The 23,555-nt window shown below is 40.6% G+C and overlaps 1 protein-coding gene across 3 annotated transcripts; it reads right to left on the bottom strand.

Annotated features, from left to right (window-relative positions):
• Positions 1-277: 277 nt before the first annotated feature.
• On the bottom strand, positions 278-8,878 carry tead3a (TEA domain family member 3 a). 3 transcript variants are annotated; one of them, XM_084916485.1, is made up of 12 exons: positions 8,807-8,878; positions 8,560-8,622; positions 8,407-8,469; positions 5,695-5,706; positions 5,185-5,295; positions 5,042-5,085; positions 4,868-4,929; positions 4,647-4,780; positions 4,364-4,534; positions 3,723-3,863; positions 3,430-3,582; positions 278-1,990 (listed from the first exon to the last, which is right to left on the bottom strand). In XM_084916485.1, the coding sequence occupies exons 1-12, from the start codon at positions 8,876-8,878 to the stop codon at positions 1,877-1,879; spliced, it is 1,140 nt and encodes a 379-aa protein (XP_084772611.1). In that variant the 3' UTR covers positions 278-1,876. The 3 variants fall into 3 exon arrangements, with proteins under 3 accessions (XP_084772611.1, XP_084772612.1, XP_084772613.1); XM_084916486.1 differs by lacking the exon at positions 5,695-5,706; XM_084916487.1 differs by lacking the exons at positions 5,695-5,706; positions 8,560-8,622.
• Positions 8,879-23,555: the final 14,677 nt, after the last annotated feature.

Here is a 23,555-nt window from a genome sequence, read left to right as displayed (position 1 = left end):
TATGTCCCAACAGTGAAAAGCTCTATTTTAATTTAAATTAGGTGCGACCACTTAATTAGGTACACCTGTTCAACTGACTGTTTACCCAGATTAAAATTCAGCCAATTAAATGGCAGGAACTCAGAGCAATTAGGCACGTGGACATGATCAACCAGAATATATAAATTAGGAACAGTGGATTAAAAATGATATTTACCATTTATTATTTTCAGACCCAGGAAGGCTCGTTTCCTCTCTCAACTGTCTAAACGTTATGATCAAGACACCAACGCGTAACTTTATAGGTACAGCGTATAGCCAGTTTTAATTCACTGAGCAGGCATGACCAAAGGAGTGACGAGGCACAGCCAAACAGTACACGCAATTATAAAATAAAACACTTTTGGCTGACCACACAGTGAGTATTAAAATATGATCTTATGTTTTTTAAAAAAAAGAAAAAATAGAGCCAGCTAGCTCTTAGTGTCATGATAGAAAGTCAAATGACAAATTCTCTTCAACACAGGCAAAGATAATCCTGCACAGAGAGGCCATGACAGTGTAATACGAAGTAAAAAATGTGAGGTTTACTAAAGAAAGAGAAAAGCCAAATGTACCAATAATCCAACACATTACATAGAATAAAAGAAAAAAGTGTCAGCTGGATAGTCGTTAGTGTTATCAGGCAAAATCTATCCCAGTGCACTGCTGGCGACCTTAATGAGGTCTGTACCATACCATTGTTTGCATATGAAAACAGATAGACCCCGAACACCCGTCCTTTAACATTTTTAGAGTAACACTTTTTTGCTTTGCTGGTGAAATACAAAAAGAAAGAAAAAAAGTTCATCTTTACAAAAATGGACTATTTACCTTAGGTTTGGCTTAAAAACAGTACCGTTACAAGCGTAGTGTACGTGTCCTATACATCAGTGCTCCTCAGCTTAAGGCTTTAGAAATCAAAGCACATTCTTATCCCAACTCGCATGGAGGTAGAAGTACTGCAGCAAGCCCACACAGTCAAAGTAAAAATAGTTGCACGTCCACGGACAATGAAGGTGATTCTGTCGTTAAAAATGCTGCAAAGAGCAAAACGTGAACTTAGTCTGAAACTGTCTGAATTCTTCTGTTGTTTAAAACGACAAGTGAGGCAGTCGAAAACACGTCCTCCACTGGAAACCTTTAAAAAGAGAAAGCAAATACTCCTAAAATGATCTCCCTCTTTACACTTTGACACAATATCAAATATAAATACAACATGCTCTTCTTTACATGAGGCTCACTTATACTTTATGCAGTATCCTTGGACCTTCGATTGAGCTGACTGAAGTCCACGATTTCATACTAAACAGGTAACAGAGCCTATTCCAATGTAGACTCATTCAAACTGTACCTCGCAGAGCTACTGCAGTCTGTAAAAGTAATAGTGTTTGTGGCAGGTTACATGAACAATGAATATTTGTTTTCATAGATTATATTCAAACTCATCTCACATCAGTCACACCTGTGATGGAAATGCAAATGCATATATCCACTTGTAGTGCATCACACAGTTTTCCATTGTTGATCAAAGGATTGCATATTAAACTTGATTCACTTTAAAAGGTTTTTCAATTTCCAATTAGAAAAAAAAGGAGTATCTAATGTATATAAGACCTTTGCGTTTGCCGACTCTTTTGGTTTAAGCAGAGGGATGCTGTTATATGATCTGCGCATCATACATGTTCCAGCAATGGGAAACCATAAACAACAGGCGTGACTACAGTGTGACGGTTGGTCTATTGAAACAAGTGTGTTTAGAATAGAGGAGCAATTCTGAGTGTTCAGCTGGAAATAGTGTTTATGGTGTGAGTATCAAAAAGTCCGTGAAGAGTCTCTGCATGTACACGACATGCTGCTAGTCATTAACTAGTCGATAAACATGGTACTGCGCTCCATGTTCGCTTGTGGACACTTCAAACACAAAGGCGATGCACAGCAGAGTCTCCTGAGTTTCTCTGTTGGACACCACCTAGGAAAGACAAATAAAGACAAGAAAGGCACTGAGGGGGGAGAAAGTACATTTGTGAATGTGCAGCAAAACCTTTTCAAATTCAGTTCATTACATTAAGAAGGTGCAAAAATACCTTTGTGCACAGTTAGGCCTATAATTTGTTTTTGGGGGTTTTGCCTCTGGACACCACCACAGTGGATTTAAAAATAAATAAAATCAATCAATTAATAAATATGTGACCAAACTGCAAGCTTTAATTCAAGGGGTTTCTATACACAGTGCTCTTTTTTTCAGAGGTTCAAAATGAATTGCACAAATATCTAAGATCTCATCTCATTTATGAATATCTAAGAATTGGTATTAATACTTTGATTCAAATCATTTGCAGTGAATGACTGCCTGAACATCACCAAATGCTGTTTACTTGCTGGACATGCTGCACTAGGTTTCAGCTGCTGTTGTTTTGAGAGTCAGTGAAGTTTTTCAGTAGACTTGGTGGAGATCAGGTCAAGATATGTTATGGTTCAGATTATGAGCTCCACCCCGAGAGAGCCAGACTCTCTAAAGCTTTCTGGTCTAATCTGGCCTACTCGGTCATGAGCATGCAGTTAGGTCCGTCAATATTTGGCTGGTACACTCCTTTTTAACAGTGTACCAGATTACTGATTTAGCCACTCCCCCCTGTGGAATAAAGGCCTCTCGCACTTACACTGACATGTTTTCAGGCCTCATGTTTAAAAACACAGTGAAAACTATAAATTACAAATGAATCACTTCAGGGTCTTTATTTTACAATGTAAAAGTGTATCGAGGCGACTGTTGTTGTGATTTGGTGGCATATAAATAAAACTGAAGTGAAACTGAGCACTTTGAACGAACTTATTTTCAGTGTCAAATCATGTCTGCTTACTTTGTCATGAAAGGATCATGGCAGTCGGTTGAGGCCTGTTCCTCACCTATTTCATTATTATCATAAAGGTTGACCTCTGATCTTGAGGTCAAGGTCACTGGTGTTGAAACTCATCTGCCATTTTTAGTAGAGACACCTCTATTATGAATTTGTGAATCCTACATCACCTTGTTCTCAAGTTATCATATTCACAAGATTTTCAGCATCGAGCCCAATTTAAAATCCACTAAGTCGATGTAAATATGCAAAGCTACAAAAGAAGATTTTTGTCCAACAAATTATGGACTCAAGTGTACAATACAGAAAATATACAGTTGATTGTGACCCCCCTCGTGCCGTTTTCATGAATTCTTAAAGTTCAGTTTAACAATCGTTTTTAAATGATGCTGAAGGATATTCAACTCTATTCAGTGACAAACCTTTGCCTCCGTCACACATTTTATCCACATAATAGTTTATATGAATTATTAACCAAATCTTGCCTCACACTATGAACCAAAGCAAGTTTATAAACAGTGTACGGTTCTGTCAGATTACCCACACACACCTGTAGAATGGTGAAGTTCTCCAGAACACTGTTCATCATGTACTTCTCTGGCAGGTGTTTGAGTTTGTGGATGAAGTTGATCATATATTCACACATGGGTGAGCGATGGATGCGGAACATGTACTTTCCTCCTTCCAAATGTGCATATTCAGTCTGGTTAGGAGAAATCCACAGGCGTTATTTGCAGTTAAAAACACATGCGGTTGGGGGTCTAATGTAAAATATATTTGAGTATGTGTACATATATTCAATAAATAAGATCCATTATTAAAATGTGTGAATGATTTTCTCACCTCAACCTTTTCCACCACCTGTTTACCAAAGGAGCAGACCTTTGTTGAAACACTGATAGTGATGTTTTCTGTTCCGCTGTACTGGCTGCTCACGCCGTAAAATGCGCCAGAACCTTCCTCGATGTCACTGCTCAGGTCCGCCTAAAACAAGGAGAATGAGATGGACACAGAATGAGTGCGATAAAAAACAAAGGGGTAGAAGAAAATAAATGAAGAAGTCACCACCAAAGACTATAACTGCAGTGTTTAATACTCATTCCTGCAACTACTCTTTGCAACAGTAAGACACGTTACATGTACCAAGCTAGAAACTATTCAAGAACTTGTGTTTGATTTGCTGAATAATAATAATGCAGTGAACTAAAAACACTTGTTTAAGAACTAATAGTGAAAAAGTAATTTCCTGCATAATTTCTAGTGTTACACTGGCTTTGCTTCCCCCATGTGGTGTAGCAGGTTATTACCTCAGACTGCAAAATGAACTCTACAAAAGACCCAATTATTTGTTTAACAAAGTGAAAGTAATCTAGTGTAAACACTTAAGCATGTTAGTGCGCATGTGCTAAACGCCAGCTCAGTTTTTGAGATTAGAACTTGCTGACTTTCTTTGCTAAAATGGTTTAGTGTTGTTGGTTACTTACCCAGAACTTGACAAGAAAGAATGCATTGTGTGGCCCTTTTTCGTAAAGCTCTTTCAGGCCTCCTTTCTTCTCAGAGAACTTGTCGTAAATCTGCCTCACGTCTATGGACTCCAACACTGGGTCACTGTAGCCAGGGTTTGATGGGCCAATGTGCACGAACAGATGTTTATGCTGTAGAAGGGAAGGAGAAATAAGTCCAAGAGGGTAAAAAGAGAGAAAAATTTGACTATGCGCATATTTTATATTGACGACGCTTGTTTCAAAAGGTTCTGGCTGTCTGTACCGTCTCTCTGTCTCGTTGAGTCTCCATGAAAGCAGAGTACTCCAGTAGCCGTAGTTTTGCAGAGGCAATGGTTCTGTCTTGCCATACAGGAGCTGCTATAGCTGCAGGTCGAGGGGGTGGCAAGGCCTCATAACCTGTTTAACATTTAAAACTGTGAAACTATTCAAATAACAATATTTATTAAAAAAAAACAAAACTGTGCAAATCAAGTTCACACTTACTGATAGGTGCAGGGACGGGGGCTGGGAGTGTAGTGTACGGCGGCTGTGCAAAGGGCTTGATGCTGTAAAAACGAAACAGAAGAAATAACCCCAAAAATGAGTAAACGTACCTGCTTACGCAAGAAAGTTTGATTTTCAAGACAGAAAACCAAGGTATGTGCCAGCTATACTTACTCCTGAGAATGCCCAGGCTGTCCTGGCATAGGGCCGGGCCAAAACTACACAAAGAAGAAACAGATTGAGTAAAACGATTTGCTCACGTTTACCCCGAAAAGTAGAAAACAACAGATGTGTTTGTGTCAGTGTTAGCGTCTCACTCTGACTGGTGGAGGAAAGGGAGTCTGGGGTTTCATTACACTCGCAGAGACGATCTGAGCTGATGAGAGATTGGCCACCGTCTGCAGCGCCTTGTCCTTCGAGACCTGGTCCTGAATGAGAAAGACAAAGTAAAACACAATGACAAAACTCTGAAACGTCACAATAAAATGCAGGTTATCATTCCAAGATCAGCCAACTCCAAAGGCCACTTTAGACAGCAAGCCAGCCAACATGTAGTGTACATAAGCATGATGCAGCAACTATATGGAAAAATAGCGCAGGAAGCAAAGCGCACATGAGGGGAGCCAAAGCAGGAGGCAAACCAAGTAAGAAGAGCTAACCGTCACCAGTGTTTCACTAAAGCCACTAAAACGAAAAAGCAACAAGCAGGGTTTTTTTTTTTTGAGTCTGGCAATAAAACTGCAACTGTGGACTAGCAGCAATGTGATGCCAACCACACAACACAGAAGCCTGAAGCAGAAAACTGTAGTTGCATAACCGAAACTTACCAAGTTCATGGCCTATGGCAAAAAAGACATTTTATTAATTAACTTCAGTACATTCAAAGTAAAAGCAGATTACAAAATCATTGTTAGGTAATAAAGGAATGTGTGTGTGTGTGTGTGGGGGGGGGGGGGGGGGGGGGGGGGGCAGCGTGGGTGTAAAAGTCCACTGCTGAACGAGCTGCTCAGTGCTCGCAGTGTCATGCAGGGGGTGGGAGGTGTTGTCCTTGATGATGTTAGCTTAGACAACATGCTCTCCTCCCAACCTGCTCGATGGACTTCAGCAGACAGTCTAGGACAGCGCGGGCCCTCCTGACCAGTTTGTTAAGTCTCCCCCTGTCCCTCTCTGCCGTTCCACCGGTCTAGCAGACCACAGCTTAAAAGATAGCAGACGCTATAAGTGTTCCTAGAAGCACATCCTGGAGTTTTCTATCTCTAACTACAGAAGCAAGTATTTCTTCGATAGAACCCAAAGCTAACTAATCGGTGTTCAGTTAGTTAACTGCAGAGAGGAGTACTGTGGCGGGGCGTGGCCTGCGGTGCCGTGCAGAGGAGGCGGACGCACCTGCACGGCATCCGCAATCATGCCCCGTCGAATTAAATATTGTACTGGGTCCTGTGGTTGGGTTGTTGTTGTGGTAATGTTGAGCGGGCAGCGGGAGAGCTGCAGCTCTGTGTGCGTTGTAAACAGCAACCGGCTAAGTATTAATAAAAAGTATCGAAATGCCACTGGGTCTGCCGTGTATGTTTACAGTGGTTCCGAAACCCAGGACGGGAGGCACGGCAGATCCAGGAGTGGGCCAGCAGAGGGAGGAGCTGGCGAGAATGGTGGCCGAGCTGGCGGCCACGCAGCAGGAGCAGGCGGCGGTGTGGCGCCGCAGGCGGGAAGAGCTGCAGGACCAGACTGAACGCCACCTGCAGAGGTTGGAGTATCTGGCGGCGCTGATCCGGTCCTGCCCGACACCACCGCCACCCCCACCGGCGCTCCCCAATGGCGCTGGAGTGGAGGAGATCCAGTCTGTGCAGGCGCCCGTGCCGGCCCCCAGGTTGCGACCAGCTAGCAACGCAGCCTGCCACAGCGCCTGTTCCCACACCTCAGCGGGAGAGCTCAACATTACCACAACAACAACCCAACCACAGGACCCAGTACAATATTTAATTCGACGGGGCATGATTGCGGATGCCGTGCAGGTGCGTCCGCCTCCTCTGCACGGCACCGCAGGCCACGCCCCGCCACAAGTACCATCTCAACAAGACTCCAATCAGAGCTTCATGGTAAAGCAGCTATCAGTCACTAATCACATGATTCATGATTAGTCAGGGAGTAGTGTTGGTGGCACCATCAAAGCAAGTCTCAGCTAATGTCAGCGGATGACCCAGAAAGAATAAACTGCACAATCCATGTGAGCATGGCCAACAATCAAAAGTGACTGATGTCCACAAAGAACTTAATTTATAGTCCAAATGCTTTGACATACTTATTTCAACTATTTTTTTAAAATAAATTTGTCAGAAAATAAACAGATGTGCGCATACATGAATAATAAATTAAATAAATAAAATCAAAAACCTAAAAACACAATTTTAACTTTGGTGTCGCGAGTTAATGAATTTAGGTTCATTTTTCAAGTTAGAATGAAATTTTCAAGGGTGCAAAAGGTGAAGGGCCTATATAATTTCAGCTGTAACTGTAATCAAAAGCACTGCCTTATACTGAAAGAGCAGGATATGTCCTACTGATCTGTTCCATCATAAAACTGAGTCCTTTGTTTATATCTGGAGATTATAAACGTTACTCTCCAAATGTGTACGGGAGAGCAGGTGGTTCAACAGATTTGGTGTAAAATGATGGTTTGTTTTGTGTAGAACAGAGAATGGTAAAACCACAAGAAAAAAATAGAGAGAAAAGATAAACAGAAATGTAGGAAATGTTCAAGAGCAAGAATCTAAAGAAAGAGAAAAATCAAGGGAGAAAACTTTGGAAATTCCTCAAATGGCCACATTAAAGACACCTTGCATGTTTACTGATATGGGGGCATGCATGTAGGTTACATGCCGCTAGCATTGTAAACTAAGTGGTCAACAAAAGGCAGCAACCTAAACTCATGCAATTATTTGTCTAAGGCCACAAACTTCTTGATCCAAGTGAAATGACCAACGTACCAGCCATGCATAAAAATGATGCCATACATATATAAACACTCAAGAAAACAAACTTTTGTACTGTGCAATGCTACACAATACAGCATACAAGCAAAAAAATAAATAAATAAATTTCTGTGCCCTACTGACTATATTCCAATCATGCAGCAAACTCCTTCTATACTGGATTTAACTTTGGTCCATCAAAGTTTTCTACTGGTCTCGACAAAAAGGCTCCATGAAGGTTATATTGATCGTCTGCAATTCGATTAGCAGTTGCAGTTCCCTGGAGACTCGTATGGCCGATGTTAAGAACTAAGAACAAGGCACCAGTTTTAAGGGCACGAGTCTCATGAATATGGTTGGAAAATACAGTTATAGTTAAATATAGTTGTAGTTTTAAGGTGGTGGGAGTCGGCTTTGACAGTAAAGATACCCCCAATACAGGTAGTACCCCAGCAGAAAAGCAGAAAAATCCGCCATAAGTGCTGACGAAGACGTCTAAGATTGGGTCAAGTTACATCTGAGCATGCAAAGCGAAGCGGCTAGCATTGCAAAGTCAGTGAGCATGTATACCTTCAGCTTAGACTGAATCTCGCGAGACTTTCTCTTGGCCAAGACTTGCAGGTGACTAGAGACCTGAGGAAAGACAGGATGAAGGAAAAGGAAAGAGAAAAGAAGAAGGCTGTGACTACAGAGAGTAGTAGAGTATAGCCAGTGAGAACCCACCTTGATGCTTGCCTGGTATTCTCGTACCCTCTTACGTGCCAAAACCTGAATATGACTAGACACCTGTGGACCCAGGGTTACCCCCGTGAAAACACACATTTACACAATGATTTCATCATTTTAAACAGACACAGTCCATAAATATTCATTTGAACAAGGTGGAACAAGTTACAATGAACAAGATGCACTTAAATCCTGTTACATAAAACAGATCGATGGTGTAGTCGATACAAAGATCTGTGCGTACCTGTTTGCGTGTGCGTGTCTTCCCCGTTCGCAGCTTGATATAGCGAGCTATCAGCTCATTTCGACCTGACATGACAAAGAAACTGATAAAATTAGAATGACTAAAAAAACATAAACACATTATACAATTGTTAAGTTATTCTTAAACTGCACTGTTAAGGCAGATATAGCTCACACCTTATGAGCAGACTTAGCATGGGCATATTCAAATGTCTCCCCGTAACAGTCAATCTCTAGTATTTACATTACGTATGTGGCCAAGCTGCAGTATTGTTTGGGCTGTTTGTGCTGCTGGCAAACTGATTTGCATAATGACATCGAGAAAAGTAAGAAAATAGGAGTGGTAAAAAAAAATACAAGGTAAATGTGGGAGTGACATGACTATTGATATACAATAAAGTGTATTTAAATCTTTATATGATCAAGGAACCACATCAACTTAATCTAAAAAACAGCATCAATTCACTCATCAGTTCTACTATATAAAACGTTATTTGAGGCTGTTAGGTGGTTGCTAAGCAACAAGATGACTATATATTGCACGTGTCTAGCTTTGTGTATATAAATAAACGAAAATGATCCCAAGCTTGCTTTAATAAAGGTGTCGCAGGTGCATAAATGCTACAAATGGGTCATTTTAGCCCACATGTAGGTGGTTGCTAGGCAACGTGAGGACATCACTACTGTGTGCCAGCTCAGCTCCAATTATGTAGAAGGATTTTGTGGTCAGATAGGTAGACAGAGGTTTCATGTATTATAGTAAGATTGCAAGTAGCTCCCTCTGCTGCTTGAGCCACGTAGGACCCTGTAACTTTTTATGACGCTGTAAAAATAGACAGAATCACAGCTCCAAAACTGAACTGTGCGATTTTCTGAGTCCTAGGAGGAATGTCCTAGTAATCAAAAGAAAATTACAATAACAAATCTAAATGGCTGCATTTTTTTAAAGCCAAAGTTAATTATGACTGTTGTGGTTGATGTATGACAAAGGTAATGTAACGCAAATAAGTTTTTTTTAAAAAGGACCATCGTTCCTATACATGTCTGTACATATTAAAGTTTTTAAATTGCACCACTTGTTGCATCCCATTTGTTCACTGAAACAAATATGAATCTAAAAGACAGGCGGACATGGGTGAACACTCCACATTAAGCTAAACTTCATTTGCCTTGAATCTAGTAGTTTGTGTCTTACAATGTAAAATACAATAAGTACAATCGTAACACAAATGGCTCGACCGAGAGTCCTTATTGTTTGAGTTTAGTGGTCACAGTGACATTCAAATTTATGTTTAGACTGTACCGAACTTACTGGTCAAGTTCTAAAATGAAGCTGTGTATACTTTTGAATCCACTGTCTGTGTCTGCAAGCATGAAATAAAACCTCAACGTGATGCCACTTATGGTGAAATGTTTTAAGTGTGAAAGTGTGTTTGTGTGCGTCTCCAAGGTAGTGAGATTCTTATAAATCCCCATAAAGACTTGTCAAGTTCTCCTTTTCTCAGGCTGTAAGACATTTCTATTAACAATAGCATGTATTAATTTTTAGTCAGGTTTGCTTTTGCTTGCTGGCAGACATTCAAAAGCGATGAAGAAATGGTGGGAATGGAGAGAAAAGCAGAGGAGAGGTCATGATATTGTTAACAGACTTCCAAAATGTGGTCAGCACAGACTGCCTGGTCAGCTCTTTCCTTCTCCCTCTTCTCAGTTCCAACCCACACCTGATGATCTGCTCGTCGCTTGTAACTTCTAAGTAACCCATTATACAGCACGCCGCAAGCGGTTAAATATAAAGGTGACCAGACTGATCCCACAGCTGTAATCATTTAGCACACATGCACACTTACTAACATCATCATCACCATCCTTTTTTCTGGAAAAGGCTGTGACACTGTAGGGATTTCAGATGAGTCACATCAGCACTGTTAAGTTACCAGAGCCCAGAATTTCCCAAAATCAACAGAAGGGGCTGACTCAGACACAGCAGTCTGCTCCAATTCCCAAAACAGGACACATGCACTACCCTGCAGCCTGCCACTACTCCACATAAGGGTAAAAGCTCTTTCTTTAGATGTCAGATCTATTTTGCTATAATATAAGGCAAGATAAGCTACAACTATAAATATGTAATATAACCGAGGCACAAAGTGAGGGCACGAACCAGTGTACTCATAGTGGGCCGTCCCAAGTCCTGATAAATGTGATGGTTGCATCAGGAAGGGCACCTGGAATATAATCTTTGCCTAATCAAACATGCGGATCATCAAGAATGTAATTTCCATACTTGATTGGAAAGGGCCTGGGTTAACAACAATAGCCCCTGGTACTGTTAGCTAAGTGGGTGCCAGTGGAAACTGTCTTCGGCCAACAGTACCACAAAGAAAGAAGAGAGGGGGAAGGCGTGTTTGAAGGCAGCAAGAAAGACGGAAAGGCAGGAGTGAGGAGGTTTGAGTAGGAATTTTAAATGCAGGAACTATGACAGGTAAAGGGAGAGAACTGGCCGACATGATGGATACGATAATACGTGCAAGAAACCAGATGGAGGGGAAGGAAAACCAGAAGAAACAGAGGTTGATTCCAACTGTTCTACCATGGTGTAGATAGGAAGTGAAATGAAGTAGAAAAGTATGTGAAGAGTGTTGTTGAGGTGGAGAGAGTCAGAAATTTAAACTGATCAAGCTGAAGGCGTGGTGTTGAGTGTAATCCCACAGGCTGGATGTCCGTTAAAGGAGCACAAGGAATTCTGAAGTAGACTGAATAAAGTGATATAGAGTATTACCAGAAGGGAACAGAGAAATGATGAAAAGGAGACTCCATGGAGAAATGAGGACATGCAATAAAGTATTCAAAGAAAGCAAAGAAAAAGTCAAAGGGGAGTGGTTGGACAGATGAAGAAAGCAGGAGTATTGGAAGGCTAGTCATCCAGCAAAGAAAGAGGTGGTAAAAGCAAAGGAAGAGGTTTATAGTGAGTTGTATGTAAGACTAGAAACTAAGGAAGGAGAACAGGACTTGTTCTGAGTGGCTTTTAGGCTGGAAAGGATGTGCAGCATGCTAGGATGATTACGGATAGAGATGAAAATAAGATGCAATGAAAAAACCCCACAGTTGAATCATGTTGAGTCTCGATGTTGCACAGTTGGGCACTAGAGGGTACAAGGCAACTTTGGGCATTGCAGGTTTGGTACGCTAAAAAGGTAACAATCTGATCGAAGTAGAGTCAGGCAGAGTGTAAACACGTAATCCACAACTTGTGACAATAAAACAATTTATTTTTTAACTGCACTGCCATAATGTCTTAGTAAGGACTGATTAATCGCTACACACGGCAGATGTTAGAAAAAGTTTTTTACATGACTGAAATAAAAGGATAAATAAGTGGATTTTAAAAACACCAAATATGCATATATCAATCTTTAAAAACAACCCTAAAGTAAAAGCCAAGATATTTGTCACCGTTTGCTGAAAATGTTTTTCAAAGTCTAATAACGATGGATATAGGTGTGGTGTGATTTAAAAGCAGTAGATGCCAAAGTTAGTATATTATTTTTCATCTGCAATACTTATTAAATCATCAGAGTATTTATCCAGCACCCATCTAACTGCCAAATGATTATGAAGAGATAGATGATGAAGAAGCTGAGTGTTAAGTTTCAACAAACTAAAATATCAATCCAATATTAAAACATCATTACTGTTACACACACACACACACGCACGCTGCATTATCTGTGTCACCAAGTCTGCTGATCATCCCTATTTAGAAATACTTGCTTGGCACTATAATCCAGGGTGACACCATGGTAGTAACATATGACTGACACCAAAGACAGCACAGAGGCTGGATCAATTACGACTGGCCTAGTTTAGCTCAGGAAGGATAATTAAAGCAAACACCCACTGAGATTCGCGTTACTATGAAATCAGTATATAATTTTAATGCTGTGTTCATAACAGTTTAATAGTTAATTCACACTTGTGCCAATAAGCTAAATGAGCACTGCGTAGTTTCAATTCCTTTACACTAGTATGAGTGTTTATGCACACAAACCACTTTAAGGCATGAGATGTATTTTCATTTAGCAATATTGGGTGATGTTGGAACACCTGTCCACATCTGACTATAGGTGAAAAATAGCTGATAAATCTCCTTGGTTTTCATTTTATATCCTCTAAACTGGTTTATCATTTATATTAAACAATATCTTAACATAAAAAGTCACATCTAATTATGCAAAAGTTGAAATGGATACTTAGTAGCTCACAGTATTAAGAAGCACTGATGCAAGGTTGGGTGTTGGTGTTGTAAAGCTAATATTACGCTCAGTCTCAGTGTTGCTTTTTAGTAAGTGTAAGCATACATCAACGGGACAATCCTCGTTAAAGGAGAGGGAAGCAGGGAAGGTCAACCAACACACTGAGCCCCACGCTTCCACAAAAGGAGAAAATGCCACAATGCTGAAACAAACTTTCCCTTTCTGTCACCTGGTATCATATATCCCGCTTCCCTCACTGCTGAACACCCTTACAAATGCACAAATGCTTCACAGTCTGATTCAGAGTGCAAACACTCAACCCCCCCCCCCCTTCAAAAAAAAAGAAAAAAGGATCACAAGGTTTTCATAAGGTAAGAAAAAAGCCAAAATACAGAGCTCTTTTCACAGGCAGCATCTTAAACCAATCCTAATAAAAAACAAATACATGAAACGTTGCTTGTGTGCATTTAGAACAAATCTGTTCCTGGTGTTTCACAGACCATTTATGCAGAACAACAGAAGTTATTCAGAAGTTAACTACAAGTTGACATGAGAAGTCAACATGCTCCTTCCTTTAACCTTATTACTGCAGATTGTCCTCTGACCCAAAAAACTACGTAGCCTGTTGAAAATACCTGCGAGCTGATCACCTACGCATAAAGCAAGGTGATTCTGCACAGGGGTCAAAAACCAAGTCTGGTCCAAAGTGCAGGCAGTTGATTAAAATGTGTGTTTTTTTGGTGTGGTTCTTTCTGGAATATTCTGGAATAATGTGTTCATACATGTAAAGCCTTTATTATTATCATTTTTATTTATTCCGAAATGGTTGGGTCAAGCAAAGGGTGCCTACAGATATCAAACATTTCTGTCATACTGGCTGCTACAGTCATTGGTTTATGTTTATTGACTCAATTAAATTTAAATATCTGCAATTTTACGCAGTCATCGAAAGAAAATTATTTAAACCCAAAAAGGAAACAGACAAATTAAAGTCAAATCCTTTACAAACAAGTCAGTTATATATTACAGCTTCTTTGATTATGTTTTGTTTGAGCTTTCACTTCAATATCGAAGAAGAAACTAGAGGGGAAAGGGATAGAAAGTTGCTGCTCCTCACCATACATCTTCCCCTCATCTGACAGTATGATCTTCCTCCTTCCACAAGGAGGGTAGATGGCCAAAGCTTCCTGAAAGCTCTGCTCAATGTCTGGGCTCCACACCCCTTCAGGATCCCCGTCCAATCCGCGGTCCGCCCCGTCTCCCAGTCCCTCTCCATTGGGACTGGGACCCTCCTCCTGCGCCCCATCAGGGCTACCACGGCAACTCCACTCCGACGCAATGATGACGGCTCCAGCTACAACACACCTACAACACACGAAACAAGATAAATGTGGAACAGATACGCTAAACTGGATCTGACACGTTAGTGTTACAGTGTTACAGTGTTATGCTTTTTGGGGGGTGTGGTGGCTGTAAGAAGGTTTCTCCATTTTGTCTGTCTGCCCTCCTCACAAATGAACAGGCCAGAGAGCAATAGAGAGAAGTTAAACTGGCATCTCTGCACACTTTCACTTTTATACTATTCACACAATTACACTCAGCTTGAATTTAAAATTTAAACCAATAGGCAGAAATACAGGCAACTGAGGAAAAGCCCTTATCCAGGACTAACAAAAATATACAAATACTTGTTACAATACTTACCCTGAACCCTGGTTTTAACATGTTTTCTTCCATGTTGAAGCCAAAACATGATTAGGAAACAGATTTGTTGTTGTCACAGCTACACTGCACTGCAAGCAGCAAGATTTTGAGAAACGGATGCAGCTGTTTTTGTCCTATACAAAAAAAAGCATGTGTACAAACTGTAAACTGTGTACAGCTGATTCATTTTTGCAGTTAAGGACATTTTAAGCGTCACGTCGGTTCTTATAGAGCGCTTTTTCTTCTGTACCTGAGCACTTGAAGTGCTTCATGCAAGTTGCCTCATTCACCCATTCAAGCCTAGAGTGAGCTAAGAAAACACCCTCCAGACAGTTACACCACGAATTGTTACGAGGCAGGGTGGACCCGTGCTTTCATGTTGTTTACGTGAGTCTGTGTGAACTTTAGCCTTGCTTTCCTGTTCTTAGCCAATAGAAACACTCAAAGTGGTATTGTAGGCCAACTTCTTTAAGGTTCAATGTGCTGCATGTTCAGAGATGATGTTCTGCAAACCTTGGCTGTAACAAGTGGTTATTTGAGTTCCTGTTACCTTCTTATCAGCTCAAAGCAGTCTGACCATTCTCATCTGGCCTCTGACATCAACAAGGCACTTTCCCTTTATCTGACAATAATCTGCAGCTTCTGAAATCCTCAGACAAGCCTGTCTGTTCACAGTCACTTTAATCATCTTTCATCCCCATTTTAATAGTTGCTTTGAACATTTCTACTTGCCTAAATGCATTACTGCCATGCGCTTGCCTGAGCAGTTGAACAAGCCTAAGTGTAGTCGCCATGCATGTACATTATTTTGTAATGCCAAACGTGGACAACCTGACTAAGCAGTTAAAAGCACAGAACATCTTTAGACTGTAGTATGCAGCCTAGAGAAGGGGAACGAGGTTTCCACAAGTAAAACATGAAGTTTTGACACTTTTCCCATAACATATTAAAATGTAGTACAGGTTTAAGAGCTTATTTCCTTACTCTTAATCCCTTCATGTGAACAGAAAACCCCCCAAAACTTAAGTTAGATCAGCAGTGCATAAAGCATTTTGCTAAAAAAAAAAAAAAAGTTGTTTCATTGTTTTTAAACTTGTTATTTTTAACACAAGGAATCTGAGGCACACTGACAGCTCAAGAAAATTAAACCCCACACCTTGTTTTGTAAATCCACATCACTGACATCATGATGGATGGACGAGACTGAGATCAACTTTGCGGCTGTTGAGAATAGCGACAGATTTCTCCGACTACAAGTGTCTACACACCAAGAGCGAGATCAGATTCACTTTGAGCTGTTTACAGCGTCCATGGGTACGGTGTGTATTAATAGTTCTGGCACCCGTGGTCAAAGACCTAACAAGTGACAAGCTAAAATATTAAGGGTTTATAAATGTTTAAAGACACTATCCAGGGTCAAGAAGGACACTACCAGGATGTGTCACTATTAAGATGAGATCACAAGATGTAATACATTAAATATTTAACTGACTGCGCTTAGTGAAGATGAGACCAGCTATTCCTTTTTCTTAGCTGTTCATTACACAGAAACTAGCCTAAAAGGCAACACAAACTTTAGAAGACTCCAACCTTGGCTGTGTAGGCCACATAAGGAAATTACACATTCTTTTGTTATTGTTGAAGATGCTCCAAGTCTCTTCAAACACAGACACACATATGCGACATGAATGTTGCCTGGTGTGTAATGTTTTCCAGAGTGTGGTTAATATGGTCCCTGCCACAGAGGAACCACAGAGGATCAGTGTGGTCGCTGAGCTTCCCCTGCTGTGGTGGGTTTATTCTGCACACTGTGTGCAGGGCCTTCCCGGTTTCAATCACTACTGACTGGACTGAGCTGTTGCCATAGAGATCAGAAAGGCCTAGTGGGGTGGTCAGGCAAGCGCAAAGTCTAAAAGAACATTTTGATATTCGAGGGAGGTGGGATGCGATTGTCCTGAAAGCTCTACTGTGGGACGTCTGTAACTGGGAAGGTGTTTCTTTGTCCTGACTGGAACAAATTCATCATGATGTCATATTGCTTTTCATGTTCACAGACAAAAAGATTATAATGACCACAACAAGAGTAGCTTTGCATGAGTCATGATTTGAAAAACAATTGCTATTTATCTTAAAATGAGCCTTAGTGTAGCCCCTCAGTCCATCCCCTCATCATAGCTAAAGCAGGCCCTCCTACCTCCACCTTCTCCTCTTTTAGGTCAGCCTCCATTTAAGCCAACTTTCTTCTGATTGGCTTTCCCATCCAAACAGAAGGTGGGAGGGGCTCCCATGCTCTAAGCTAGTTGTGCCCTTGAGATGACCACATTAGAGAGTGTGTGTGTGTGTGTGTGTGTGTGTGTGTGTGTGAGAAACCAAGCATTTAGAACAGTCTAAGGCCCGAGCTTCTGGTTGATTGGATTAATAAGACAGAAGGAAGGACGTTTCCTATATTCTTCAGTGGGATTTAGGTTACATTACATACATTTCAGGTCAGCTAACTGTATAGTAAGTAGAGCCTGACCAATATATGATATCAGCACGAGCAGGACAGGAACATGACATCAGCATGATATCAACATGACATATGGTGTCATCATGGTTTGTCCATGTGAATGACTTGACTCTAGTATTGAAAATACTGTCAGTATTGCAGCATATGTGGCATACTAGACAGCTAAGCAAATGCTGTTGCCTAGTAAAGTGTCTATACCACTAAACTGCTATAACTAAATTAATTAATTAATCTTAACTACTTTAATACATAACTACTAAAATACATTTCTGGAATGTCAAAAAATATTACTCATCATTTTCACGTTTTTCATTAGTGGAAGATACTGTAGGCAGATGTGAGGCTACCAGGCAGCACACATTTAAATGTACATTTTAAAAAATAGATACTCTGTATATACAAAGTTATAAGCAGCACACAAATGTAATAATCTGAAACGGAGATTTTTCACACAGGAAGTCTAAATGTGTTAACATGAAGTATGACCTTAGTTGGTGTAATGACAAAAATTATGTTTATGACAATTAACTCTAACGTTAACTTAGTTTATGCATTTGATTAAGGGGGAGCGTCAATCATCTAATACCTTTTTTTTAGCATGGTGGGGAGCTCACAGCCGGTTTGACAAATCCCAGGGGGAAACTTGGCTTAAATAATCAAACCTAATGCTGATGTAACACATACACCACAATCACAGACTTGCATTACCAGCACTGGGAGCATTGCTGTGCAGTTTGGTTAGGGGTTCTGAAATCTGATGAGCTGTCATAGCCACAGATTTGTCAAGAGCAGCGGTGATGCAAAGTTAGGATACTGGCCACAGAGCACATATGTTGCTGGCTCTGCCAGTTTCAATATAGCACCCGTGGTCAAAAGGTCAGGTGTTTTAGTGCAATGAGGAGGCCAGTACAGCATTGAGCTAAATAAAGCTATGAGATCAGCGAACACTGAAAAGACATGCACATTAGGGGCTGTCTACTGCTCCCAGTGGAGCACCGTCGACATTATGAACAACCAAAACTTCACAGATTTCTATGAACTCTTTGCACACTGACTACTACAGTACCGAGAGCCTTTATGGATATAGACAGTAAACCGATCGACTCCTTTAAACACTCGGATAACCTTAACATGATCCTAAAGGTCACAACTTACACAATTTTAACAAACCAATCAGATCACACACATATGCTGTAAATTCTCCCATGGCCTTTCCTTTGAAACTCCTACGACTCTTAGTTTCACATGTTGATAAAACTTTCACAGCAGCAAGAAATGAGTCCCATCTGCGAGCATGCAGAGGGAAAATGAAATCACAGTGAACGCTTGGAAGCGGTTTAGCCGAGTGTGAGTTGGCAAAATATCCCTTTGATCCCCAAAGCGGAAAAACTTCCAACTAACTGTCCATAAAAGTTCCTAAAAACCGCACACAAGCACTTCCAGTGGTGGTCATTGTATGCTACCGACAAGTTATTTTCTGTTTTTCAGTGGATATATAACAAGCAAGTCACCGCTAACACACTCGAACTGACATGCTAGTTGGCTAGCTTGGGAGCTAATAATACTGCAATAAACTGCAAACTAAGTCTGAGAGACGCATTAAACTAGCCGAATACAGAACGAATGCTTGAGTAAATATTAGAGGAATTCCCTGCTAAACACGTGAGTCCCCGAATCACTACAGGCACAGCGGGAAAATGCGAAATATGTCAAATATCCCAAAACTTCCAGCACACTCGAAGCGAAGCAGCTGCTGCAGCATGAAAAGTTGCTACACACAACAAAGAACTATATGAGAGCACACTCACCTCACAACGGCTCTCCTGCCCCGCTCCTACAGGCACACGCTTTTTGTTGTGTGCCCCTTTTTTCTGTAGAAAAATAGCCTCGTGATTCGGGAGTATTTCCAGGGCAAAACAGCTGCGTTTGACAGAAAAAGGCGGAATGCAAAGTATGAGTTTGGTATGAAATCAACGCGCGGAGGAAAACGCACGGAGGCAGAGGCGTGGCGTCGAAACGCACACACGCAAAAGTTTTGTGGGTCCCAAGGCAAACTCCTCCCCGGACATCAGACTCCTGGTGGGATAGCTGGGAGATATGAGGAAGGTGGTAGTCGTAATGCCACTTTTTTGTCTAGGAAAAATCACTACATATCGCGTGCTATCGGGGGGGATGGTTAGGTCCCTGGACCTCACACTTTGGTTACTGCAGGAGAAATACTGCTGTTAATATATAAAGCTCCATTCAGGATTCATTCTGAATATGAGAACACACATTATTTGCACGTTTGCTTTAACTTTTGACCTAGAGTATCCGTTTCAGAGCCCTGTATAATATTATTAACCGTTATCAGTACTGAATATCATTAATTACAGTTCTGTCTGCCTATCAGTGTTCTGTAGTTGTACTATATACCCAGCAGTGAAGCTTTAAAAGATGTTTCAGGGCACTGAGAGTGGTAGGTAGAAAAAAAAATAATTTATTTTGCTAACTTGTTATCAGAGATGGTGGTGGTGGGGGGGCTAGACTGTGCCCCACCTGACATTGGAGAAAAGACAGTGTGGGCACCCCGACAAGGTCAGCAGTCAATCACATGGCCAGTACAGAGAGACAGAACATGGCAGCTAAATCTGCACCTATGGTTTGTTCAGAATAATCAACAAACCATCGGTGCAACAACAAAAATGTCTTTGAAGGAAACCCAGGGTTCAGCTGGCCAAGAGGTACAACATTGTTGCCCTTTTGTTTTGAGGAAACGGTTTACCACTGTGTTGTTACTTAGTCAGAATGATGAAAAGATGCACAGTAATGTACATGGATACTAAGACTGAATTAGCAACCAGGTCCAAATGGGCATCTGCCTTAGGATCACTGAGGGGACTCGTATAACAAGTGACATGGGCTATTTTAATTGAATCGCAATATACAATTGGAAGACGCATGCTGCTTCGTGCTGCTTGGTATTCATTTTGATAACTAATGAGGTGCCTTGCCCTAAGGAAACTATTGGCTCACCTTGTTTTGTGCATTTCTTAAGGTTTTTGTGCCTGGGGGCACCAATGCAGTATATTTAGTATATACTAAACTGCCACCTGGTGTCAGTGTTTTGTGCTTTTCTTAGATTAGAGAAAAACAGAGGCAGGACAAATGGGTTTGCAAAAACCCAGGAGAAGGCAGGAAATTAAGATATTTCTGGGGCAGGACCCCCAACTGTGCCCCCCTAAGACCTACCTGCCTTGTCTGTATCTGGTTGGATTCTTTAATGCTAAAATGTCCGGCTCAAATGTCACATAAGAAAAGGAAAGGCTGAGCATAACAAAACTCCCAGGAACAGGTGAACAAGAAGAAGCACAGGGCCAGTAGGGACAAGAGAACTTTTAACCCCTTGACAGCATTTTGGTCTGGGGTTGTCCTTTCATGTGGCCACTGGAGGGCAGTAGCACCTTAGTCATGGGTATTTTAAAAGGACAGCATGACAGCTGTCAGTTGCATTGACCAAATAAATAAGTGGCAAATTGTGGGTTTGTTTTGTTTTTAATTAACCCTCTGATTTTAGGAAACGCATGAATATGCTTGGTCGTTTAGTTGTAGATGAATTAGGAAGAATGGCATTACCAGAAATCTGATGATAAAAATCTAAGAATTCAAAACCAATCTGGATGATTTGTGCAAGTCACAGTGACTGAGAAACATTTGGTGCTTGGTGATAGACATCAGAGAGAAAACTACAGTAGTAAGATTCTTTTTTTAAAACATTGGCTGAATTTCCCTGGTTTAATTTTGACATGTGCAAACATGTCTGCATCTCAGCCTGCCTTTACAAAGTGCTATCCTTTCCCAGTGAGGACTCCTGCTGAAGTGGAGATCAGGTATTTCATTTTTCACTGAGCTTTTAGAAACACTTCAGAGTGACTGAGCAGAAAGGTGGAGGTATAAAATTCAAAACAAAAGGGATAACTATTATGAACTTTGAAGAGGTTCTCCATTTTTTAAAAGATTATATTTTCTATTCTGTTACTGCAAGTAGGCTAAATAGCCAGTCGCAACCTGTTTGCCTTGCTGCCATTTGACAAGCTGCACACAAGTAGCATGCCACCAGTAGTTTCTTCCTTTGGGCTTTGACATTACTGAACTAATGCAATGATTAAATTATTTATGTTTCATTTTCATTCATTTTATTATTTCATTTTTTGTCATTGTTTTTGTGTTGCATGTTTTTAATTAAATTATCTTGAATAAGCCTCTCTCTCTCTTATCCTTCAATACTCATCCACACTCAGAGTGCTGGAGGCTAGATTATTCCGGATTGTAGGAAACACTTGATAATGGAAACTTTCTTGAATGGCAGGAAATGCACAATGCAATTTTGAATGCATCTACCCTGGAAACTATGCAAGCTAATCTAACCAAGCAAGTCTTGGTAAGTTTTACATGTATTATTCCTCATACTAACTTTTACTCGCCTTCTAAAGCCATTGTGTGCTGCATAGGAACGGACCTTTAGAAATCCCTCCCCCACACGCCGTTACTATTAACACTATTGATGAAATATACAGTTTATCTAAGCTAAAACATGCAATATCCTCCTGTAAGAAAAATAAAAATCTGAAAATTAAGTGGTGTAAAATGATACATCTTCAGTCAAAGAGTGTATGCATTTACTCCCTTTTACCACTAGATGGAGCGCCACATCAATCTCCATTGAACAAAGTACAAAAAACGGTACTTTGACCACAGTCAGTGAGCTGCTCATGTTTGTTGAGATGCTCTTTTATACAAATTAACCTCACGCTTACGTTTTTTATTTCCTATTTCCTATTTTAACTGCTGGGTTACACCTGCTTATATAGGCCCACATGTCCAGCCCCTTTGGCGACCCCTTTCATCCCTATATAAGTTACAGTCAGGCTACAAGCTAGTGGGATACTTCCGCCGCAAAGCTCGCCTCTGTTTCTCTCCTCTAGAGTCTCCCACAGGTGAGCGCAAACTTTATCTGTCATTTTAGGAAACGTGAACTTTTATTTTGGCGTTTTTTATTTATTTATTTATTTTTATTTAAAATTTTCTGTGTTTAAAATGCTTTTCAACATCTAGTTTAATAAGGAGCTACTGGAGAAGCTACATTTAGTTTTTAGAGATAAGTTAGCTGAAGGTGATTCGGAATGTTGCGCTAAGGTCACGGACTGTAGACCGGCATTCAATAAACATTTACAGTATTTCACATTTCATAATCAGTACGCTAATTTTATCCTTACACATAAGAAGAGGGAATGTAACAATTCAGATGCTAAGGCCTCTTAAATCTACTCTTCATGTTGATTTATGATTTATGTTTTTTTGAGCAGCTATACATAACATGTTTTACTTAAGTTAACCCTATTTGTTAAATGTTTAAATATAAATATGATTTTGTATTTTCTTATGTAGATCAGAAATAATTAATAAATATCTATTTTAATTTTTTTAACCTATTTTAAGAGAAGATACCTAACCTGTAAATAAGCCTGACCTGTTATAAAGTATATAGTAAGTAGTAAAGCACAATATAAGTTCATTTTTTAATTGATTAGGATACAGTTTATGAGTAAATACATCAGCATTAGAAGTATCGGTGTGTGTGATCTTGCACGAAAACCAAGGTGAGTAAATCAGTAACAGTGTAACTTGTCAGTCTTGTGTGTGTGTGTGTCTGTGTGTGTGTCTGCCTAGACTTTGAAACAGGGCCCATTTACATTGGTTATGTGTTTTGAATTAATGCAAATATTTGTCAGGTAGAGGTTTTTGTGTGCTAGAGTAAATATAACTGTGCATGCAAGCTCAGGTTATTGATACCAGGAGAAATAAAACAGGCGGCGCGTCCTTGTGTGAACTGGGTGTGAACACCAAAACACACAGTTATCAAATTCAGCTGGCAGAGCCAGTTAAAGGCAGGCAAACATCACAATGTGCCTTTTGAAAATACACACGGCGGCTCACACAGTGATTAGCACGTAGTTTACTTATTATCCGCTGGATTATGCTTTACTGAAAACTGGTGGCAAATGTTGGCAAAATGCCACACAGTGCTTTCTTCCTTTATGGATTAGTGTGAAATGTGTGTAAGAAAAACCTGCTGTGCATTTAGAGTGCATCTGTATCTACAACTTTACAGTGCCGTCTAGCTGTGACTATATTTGTCCTCCCTTCCTTTTCTCTCTTGCAGGGGGACAGGAGAGTCGAGAGTTGGAGGGCTGCCAAAAGAGGCCGGCCCGCCTCGCAGCTGAAACTTTTACAAGCCAAGCAGG

This window comes from Perissodus microlepis, chromosome 20 (genome assembly GCF_051167445.1).
Source record: "Perissodus microlepis isolate ML-2025 ecotype Zambia chromosome 20, ASM5116744v1, whole genome shotgun sequence".
NCBI lineage: Eukaryota > Metazoa > Chordata > Actinopteri > Cichliformes > Cichlidae > Perissodus > Perissodus microlepis.
The sequence above is the reverse complement of the archived record's forward strand: the minus strand, read 5'-3'. Positions and strand labels throughout refer to the sequence as shown.